The sequence below is a fragment of the Limulus polyphemus genome, unplaced genomic scaffold, assembly GCF_000517525.1.
Source record: "Limulus polyphemus unplaced genomic scaffold, Limulus_polyphemus-2.1.2 Scaffold38, whole genome shotgun sequence".
Taxonomy (NCBI): Eukaryota; Metazoa; Arthropoda; class Merostomata; order Xiphosura; family Limulidae; genus Limulus; species Limulus polyphemus.
Window position 1 is genome coordinate 716910 of NW_013665648.1, and position 8836 is coordinate 725745.

Here is an 8836-nt window from a genome sequence, read left to right on the forward strand (position 1 = left end):
AACCTTATTTTCAATAAGCAATCCTGAAAAATATTTGGGGGTGCTTAACTTTTTTCCAGGTGTATAGTATTTGACTTTTAGTTAAGTTAGTTTTTGGGTACGTAGGCGTTAAACTATTTGTAAGAAGTAATAAGAATGGAAAATGTTGAAAAATAGGAAATTATCAAAATTTTAATGGTAAGGGGTAAAAAATCTTATTATTTCATAATAACAGATGAAAAATTTATTATTATTTTAAAGACATGTACAGACTGTATATACTGTTTCGCATGATAGATTAACTGAAACCAGGGTGAGGATGTAGGTTATGAGTTCAAATAAATTCGTATTGTTATTTATTCGACAGTCACTTATTTTCAATTTAACGGAAGTGCTGATTCCAGACTGTTAAAAAACTAATTTTTTTAAACTGTTGGCTCAGTTTTCCAGAATTTTAAGAGAAAGTTCATCTTGCATTCGTGGGATTATCTTAGTGTCACGTTAGGCCTAGCGTAGCAGACTCCAAGCTCTGAATCTCAATACTGCTGGAGTTAAGCTTTGCCAAATCAGTTAATGGCAGGTTTTAGGATCAATATCCAGGGTATTCAAGAAACCTCATTACTCTCTTCCACCATGGATGAATAGAAATAAGTAAAAAGACGAGAGCGTTAAAAAGTTCCTGAAAAGAAAAAAGGTATATATTAAATCGAATGAATGGAGAGGTGACACAAGAGAGACAAACAATCCATAAAGGTAGGATGCCAGTAAAAAGCAACTACACAGCGATTTAGTCACAAAGAATGATTCAATGAGGAAACGAAAACTTACATGAAAGAATCCAGGTGAAGCTATGCTTCGAGGAAAAACGTGTAAAGGATTATTTGATTGTCGTACAGTATGAGATTCAAAATGGAGAGATATTTAAGGATAGGAATCGCAATGAAATGTTGAATTCTTGAGGTAGACAGTTGAGTACTAACATAAGACGAAATTACGTACAGACAGAGAAGTTTGAAAAGCATCGGCAGAAACAACGTGCGAAAGAGAGAGGTCAGTTTAAGTTGGCTTAAGATTATTGATGAGAAATACAATAAGCAGAACTTTGTATGGAAGTGTCTGAAAAGGGCTGTTGAAACTGAGCAGTAACCTGGATATATTTATTACATTTAGTAAACGAAGCGTAAAAACATTTTAAAAATAGAAACTGAAATGTCAGTTTGAACCAAAATATAAACTGAATAAGACTGTTAAGTATAGATAACCCCAACTATATTTAAATCAGAAACCCGATCGGAAGGAATATAAAAGGCTGAAAGTTAGTACTATGATTGAGATGCCGAAACTTCAGTTGATTTTTTTTTAATGGGAAGAAAAGTAGAAACCAGGAAGTTATTTTAAAAACTAAATTTGTAAGATTGTAGTGCTCTTTAGCCACCTCCCCCATGGCTCAGTGGTAAGTCTGAGGACTAATAATGCTAAAAATCGGGTTTCCATACTTGCGGTTAGAAGAACACAGATAGGCCTTTGTGTAGCTTTGTGCTTAAAAATAAAACAAACTCTTCAGAAGTTATGGCCACGAGATATTTTTGAGGAAGCTAATATTAATTCCCATTTGCTTTGTAGTTATCAGTATTAAGTCTGAAAGGTTATGTGCAGCCAGTTATTATGTCCGCAAGGAGAATTTCTATTTACAAGAACTGTAGGCAAAAACCATCCTGCCCGTAATAGGAGATGCGAAAGAAACTGTAACAGAATGCCAGATTTTTTTGTAAACTGAAATTGGTCTTAACTTAAAATATATATAATTTAGTAAAGTTAATATACTGTTACGACAGCGGGGGTCACGTGATGCTAGTAACACGTCATATTCTCGAACGTTCACGTCCCTTCCTGAAGTCTCGGGAGGTTACTAGATATGCGGTATTCTTGTATATATAAGACCGGTAAGAACTGACGGCGACAATGTAATGTGTAATTGAACTGCAGATAGAGATGTATACCGACAGTTCAGTCGAGCACGTGAGACGTTCGTTGTGAATTATAGCGTTTGTTACAGCGCGACTGTGGAAATTAAGTGTATTGCAAAGTTGTATTCAGAAAGAATAAACCAGTTTTATTTAAGAAAGGACTTGTATCGCTAAAGTTTCTTCGGAAAGAATTTTTACGGAAAATTAACTAACGAAAGGAGGCGTAACAATACACTGAAAAAAAAATGAACCTACCCTTGGTATTGTTTTGATGAAGCTTAAATTGCTAAAGTTTATACTCAAAATGCGAAAGCATCTATATTTCCCGTTTCAATTATCCAGAGTGAAATTTAATTAGAACTTTATTTTTTCTTGTGGATATAAAAAGGTAACAATAAAGATAATATATAATAATTATAAGCTAGATCTGGATCATCTGATCATATAAAACTTTCATAACTATAAAAGTTATTGCTGGTGCCAGAAGTTCTCGAGCTTAGAATTACAAGTATTGTTCTTAAAGTTAACAAAATTCAAGATGAAAACTTCTTTGGTAATTTTCCATTTATTATAAATATAAATGAGCACTTTATCGTGATTAATACTATTTAAAAAAAAAATTAACTTCTCAAAATTGTTTTGTTTTTTTAGCGCAAAGCTATACAATGGACAATCATGGTTTTTATCTTCCATGTCCATTCTGTGGTTCGATGGGAACGCAATTTTGATCTATAAAGTAATAATGATAATAATAATTCAAAGATTAATTTCGTCCTGAGATGGATTTACAACTATTTCGGTAACAGAAATAACAAAATCAAGACAGAAGATTTTTCCCTATACATCGACGCCCCCTGAATAACTAGTATCTCGTAAATGACCTTTATGCATGTTTGTAGAATTATCATATAGACGTATTCATAGTTACACACTTATTCATTCATACACACACGCATATACAGAAATAATTAGATGAGAACATGGGTAACAAAAATTAATAATCTACAGTTTTAATATTTTAAACTATACAAATGAAGGATGCACGGAAGTTTTTAGACAAATATTCGTAATCTATAAATATCGAATTTTGTGTTAATACCAATAGATCGCATAATATAGGCAACTACTATGAAAAAGGTGAAACTGAGAAGGCTGGTGTTAACATTGCAAAACAAGTAAGTATAGTTATATTTTGTCAGCAGTGTTTGTCATTGTATTAGTATTACTGTTCTAGAAGCTAAGATTGGTTACATAGTGCTCATTACGAGGAAAATAAATTAAAATGAAATTTTACTTTGCAGATAATTTAAAACGATAGTAATTCACTCAACTTAAGTTATACTAATAGTAATAAGTACGTAAAATTAATCTTCTATGGTGACGTTCAATCATGTTAACGCTACCACTGGGCATAAAATTAAAAACCAAAGCAAGAAAACCTTGTGATACTGGGCAAAAACAATTGTGTTTTGGCCTACTCAAAATTTACCTGTGTGCTGTAAATTTGTAAACATCGCTAATTTAATTGTATACACACTTTAAGATACTATTTTTTAAGTGTTCTAAAAACGCTGTCGTTAAATTATAAATACCCAGTTTGCAATAACGAGCAAAGAAAATGTTTGAGAATAAATCGAGAAAAACCAGTAGACGAGTTGCTGAGTGCATCTCGTCGTTCAGCCAACTCGAAGCCGGGGCCTACCGCTATTCAAAATGTTGGTGTCCCTGAGACTGAGAGTTCTTACAATATGGTACGCACGATGTCCAAAACATCATGGTCAGGTGATGGATGGGAAGTTGTGTGAGAGAACATCTGGCTATGATAACCGTTTCCCCAGAGTGAGGTGAAACGGATCTCTCCCGACATTCAAAGGTACAACGAAGAAGGATTTTTTTTTTTTAGATGGTCAAGCCTTTAATTACATCAAGCAACTGAATGAGGAGCAACTCTGCCACTGTGAGGTAGTCATTACTGAGTTGTAGCAAATGTTCGACCTGGTGGAAAATGGAGCATCATGCAAAATTCAAAGCTCAGAAAAAGGGTACCAAAGTAAGGTTGACTGCTTATGTGGATGAGCTACATTATTTACATGATAAGGCTTACCCTGCAAATGGCCTTGATGGGTTATGAGGATATCCTCTTTGACAAGTCTGGAAGGGCTACCCAGTGAGACAGTATAGCACAAAATGGTAAATTTGAACTGGTCATAAAAGAGAAAAAAAGCTTGTAGTGGTATGAAATTAATTGGTGATCTGATTCATTGAATACCTGTTCATAATGATAGAAACAAATATTAGTTCCTTTGTATTTTAATAATAAGCATTCTTTACACTTCATGCAGCTGCTAGCCAGACAGAAAATGAATAAAGAAAAGAGCTAAGATACAAACATTTTTAATGTATATTAAAATTAAAATTAATGTATAGTAAATGTATTTTATTTCACCTAAAAATCTTAAATAACATTTACAATGACTTGCTACCTCTTCCAGAAGAAAATATGTTCTTATACCAGGTAGATACACTCAAGGTTGGGTTAGCAAAAGCAAGATCTGTACAGGATTCTGTCATCATGGCACACAGTAATTCTTGTTAATTCACCTAAGTGTAGCAGAAGAAGGTTAGTGGCTATACTGTTCATAGAGAATACTATTATTGTATTAAATTGCAGTGGCCATTCCAGCCTCTGGGTCAGCATTTAGTATAAAGTTAAAGGCAGTATTAAGCCAGAGAGAGTGAACTCTTCAGGGTTTGAGAGTTTAGTCTCTTGAAAAAGTAAGATGTAAAGGCAGTATTTGCTTCCCCTGACCTCCCCCCCCCCAACATTGCAGTAACCTATAATAATGTGAGGCTGGCAGGTTCTGGTGCACTCTTTATGTATGTGGCATTTACCAGCTTGATGTTTAGGCCTCAATTTCTCTGTTCTCCTCCTCCTGCTGGACAGTCTAGGTCATCCCCTAGTGTATGATCTCTTTTGTTCCCATGGGCATCCGTGTGGGTGTAATTTCTTAGTGCATCATTGTTTATGGGAAATACACTAATCAATCACTGTTCAGAACTTTTGTTCCTAGTCCTGTCTGTCCTAACAAGGCAGGCTAATATCCTATTAAAATGGGGTTACCATGATTGAGATCGGCACACACACACACACTATCAAATAAGGTCTAAAGATACATTTCTTACTAACAAAAATTAGGTTACAGTTAAAGCAAATATGTAAAGAATCTCCAGCGAATATACTGATGAAGAAAACATTCTAACCTATGAATCCTAGTTTTTAAACCCATACATTGATATATATATATATATATATGTGCCTACATGGTTATTTTGCTCAATCTTTTCATATAAACACAGCTTATAAAAATATGTGTATTTCAACAGTTGTATTGTATATAAAACAGAATTACAATTGTTTGCAATAGGTTTACTAATGGTAGTAATTTGAAATTGATACATTTTGAGTAACTGTTCTTAGGTTTAGACAACTAATTATTTAAATTGTGACAAAGTTTTCAGAAAGCACCTAAGGTTAGAAATTTGTAAATTAACAGTATGGATAGTGAAGACTACAATATCACTGTTTAGTATATGATAAATGTTAAGTATTTTTCATTTCTTCTTTCATATACTAACCTTTTCAATTTTTAAGTGTTATCTAGCTTGAGCTGTTGAATATGATTTATAGAACAAGACCTCATAAGGAAAATGTATGTCTGACGATTTCATGTGTTTAGTAAGTTTTATATTAACAAATCAAAGAAAGCAACCACTATACATGTAAAGAGATAGGTATCCCTATGTTTTTATTTGGTGGGAAAAAAAAAGTCATAAAAGAAACATTGATACAAATACTTGTGTTTATTTCATCTTTTTTCTTCTGTACAAATGAAAAATATGAGGAATACTTCTACATTGTAGATTATAGGCCGATATATTTATGTAATGCACAACCGTATAAATAATTTCAAAGTCTGTAATAAACTCATTATAATCATGGCATGAATTGCTTATTCTGAAAACTAGAAATAAATATTTGAATGTGTACAATAACAGAATTTTGTATGATTTGTTTTCTTAAGTAATTCTACATAAAAGTTAAAATATTGTATACAAACTTTGTACACATACATACACACTTTAGGTTATCTACAGATTTCCTTATCAATGATACCTGTATAAGTTGTTAATACTTTTATTTCCTTTTTTTTAACCTTGACTAGACTTTTTCTATATCAGTGTAACTAAACCAGTAACTGTAGTTTATAATATATGTAAATATACTTTAAAGTATAATCACTATACTATGAGAAACATTACAACCTTCAGCACTTAAAATCATAACACCAGGTGTTGTATAAAGTAAGTTGTAGTTTAATGTTTATATGGTTTTAAAGACATGGCACATGATAATTTCATTGATTGTAACTTATCATACAGAAGTGAAGAAGTAAAATATGGAACTCTCTTCAGAACTCTTAAAAAGTTCTGATATATGCAAGTGTAAAATTTCTCCATTTCAAGTTCTTATAACAGGTAATAATTATAGAATAATTTGTAGGTGTCAAAACATTCAAACTGAGCTATCATACATTAAATGAATGAATCAATTAAATGTTTATGTTGGTGATCCTTATGATAAGTTCAAAATATTATTAATAACTTAGAGCTAGAGTACACCTGTCAGTACTTTCAGCTGCTGTTAATGACTTCAGTACAAATTACTTTAAACTAAACCCTTAAGATTAAAATGTGTACAAAATTTAGTAGTATTTAACATTATTATGTGATTTAAATAAAAAATGTTTGCTTAGAAGAATATCTTAGGATTGAACGTTTGAGGTTTTCTTCGAGTGTTGTTCCTAACTTGCCCAAAACTTTTGTATCACAAACTGTTCCAATTTGTTTCAGAGCTTCCTGTAATAACAAAAAAATATTTTAAACTCATCTCTACTAAAGTCTTTTTATTTAGTGTAGTAGATAATGCATAAAAATTTCTTGTTTATTTAAATGTATATTTCACTATCTTGTAATTTGTATAATTACCATGCTGTTAAAAATATTCAAGAAACACAATCTTATGTGAGATTCCTGCAAAACTTTTCATAAAAAACTTGTGGGATCCCAGGTAAGTTCATTTTTAACTTTTCTCAACTTTCATAATAAAATACTACTACTGTGGAACAATTTATTGCCTATTAATTCTAAATCCATTTCCTGGCTTTTAAAAGAACATACATTAATGTTTTTTGTGAAATGGCATTTTTCAATTAAAAAACAAGTCAAACATTAACAAGGGTGGTATAACTGTTACATAAACCTACAATGTAATAGAATTGTTGGTAATGCAGACTTAAAATATTTGTTTTACTAGACTGTTGTTTGATTATATTACCAAGTTTTAATTCATAATTGGAAAAGTTGAAATAAGTTGAGCAAAATTCAAGGAACACACACACAAACAAATCATTCTGTACATAATATTGTACCAATACATGTAGGTTTTGAATGTAATTTTAACCATTTTGAATATTTTCTATTTCTGAAGTTTATACACTGATAGAGGTTTCTAAAGAAACTGTCAATATTCCATTTACTTTTCTGTGATTAAGGAGGCCTAAGTTTGAAATTATTGCATGTTAAAGTCTAGAGTTAGTAACTAAAACCGAAGATTACTATACTTACCTCACAATGAACTAAAGCAGAATAGGCATGATTTCTCTCCTCATTTTTGCATGATGAAACTAGTTGCAGTCCTGTAATTGATGTGTTGGTAGCAAATGATCAATAATTACAACTGGTCATCATCATCTGAATATTTAATCAGTTTAAAAAAATAAAAAAGGAAGCATAACATGAAACAAAAGTAGTTAATGTATGAAAACAAAATTGTATAGTGTTGCTAAGTTAACTTGTGGTAATAATAATACTCTTGTCAATGGTTTTTCTTATAAAAAAAAAATGTCACCACCATTAAATAGTAAGAAGACGAAAATACAACTCATTATAGACTTTATCATATGTTAATAAATGTGTTAAGTAATAATGTACCTTGGATTTGTGCAATTTTAGCAGTAATCTCTAAATCCATGCAAAGGTGAGAAAGAGCTATAACAGCCTTCTGTTTTACCCTCTCACATGCTGCTACCTCAGCTTGACTTTGGAATTTAGATGGTTGAATTTCAAGGAAATTAACAAGTAATTCTATCCCTCCACTACTGATCATCTGGTGATGACAATCACAGGATGCCGCCATGGTGGCCATTACTGTTGCTACCTAATGAAGTAATATTAGTTTTAATGAAGAATAAATTTGTTAATGAACATTTCAATGATCAAAACATTAATGAATAGTTCTTATTTATTTTTTCTGTTAAACATTGTTGATAATACTTTAAAAAAACGTGTGTAGTGTTTAATTTTTTTTAATAAAAATTACCTTTCTTCAACTCTGAAATATGAAAACATGTTCTAAGTGGTATAATAATTTTCAACATTACTGTACCAGAGTTTCTTACCTGATCTTTAACAAAAACTGAGTCATGCACATCACCATGGTAACAGGCTGAAACAAGGACTTTTAAAGATTTGTACTTTCTCAACCCAGTACATGCTGAAGTATGAAGTAATGATAAATTAGCAAGTGCTGCAGTAGCCAGTAGAATGATTTCTCTGGTAGTTGCCTTTGAAGCTAATTCTGTATAAAGAAAAATAATAAATTAATCATTATTTTACTGATAGTTTTGAAATATATACCACTCACAATGGTGGGATTCAGCCGGTTCGTGCGAACCTGTTCTTAGAATTTAATGACCTCTACGAACCGGTTGTTAACAATCGTATGTATAGACCTAATAATAACGTTACAACTTACAAGTACGCGTGTTTAC

At 31.7% G+C, this 8836-nt stretch overlaps 1 protein-coding gene across 1 annotated transcript in view; it reads right to left on the reverse strand.

The window, feature by feature from the left end:
• Positions 1 to 6719: 6719 nt before the first annotated feature.
• The window catches only part of LOC111086273 (protein inscuteable homolog), an 8185-nt gene continuing 6068 nt past the window's right edge, over positions 6720 to 8836 (reverse strand). Inside the window, exons 8-11 of the mRNA XM_022388498.1 lie at positions 8465 to 8643; positions 7998 to 8223; positions 7632 to 7702; positions 6720 to 6863 (exon numbers count right to left, since the gene is read on the reverse strand). Of these exons, the coding sequence (XP_022244206.1) occupies positions 6738 to 6863; positions 7632 to 7702; positions 7998 to 8223; positions 8465 to 8643 (602 nt within the window). The 3' untranslated portion in view covers positions 6720 to 6737. The remainder of the gene's footprint in view (positions 6864 to 7631; positions 7703 to 7997; positions 8224 to 8464; positions 8644 to 8836) is intronic.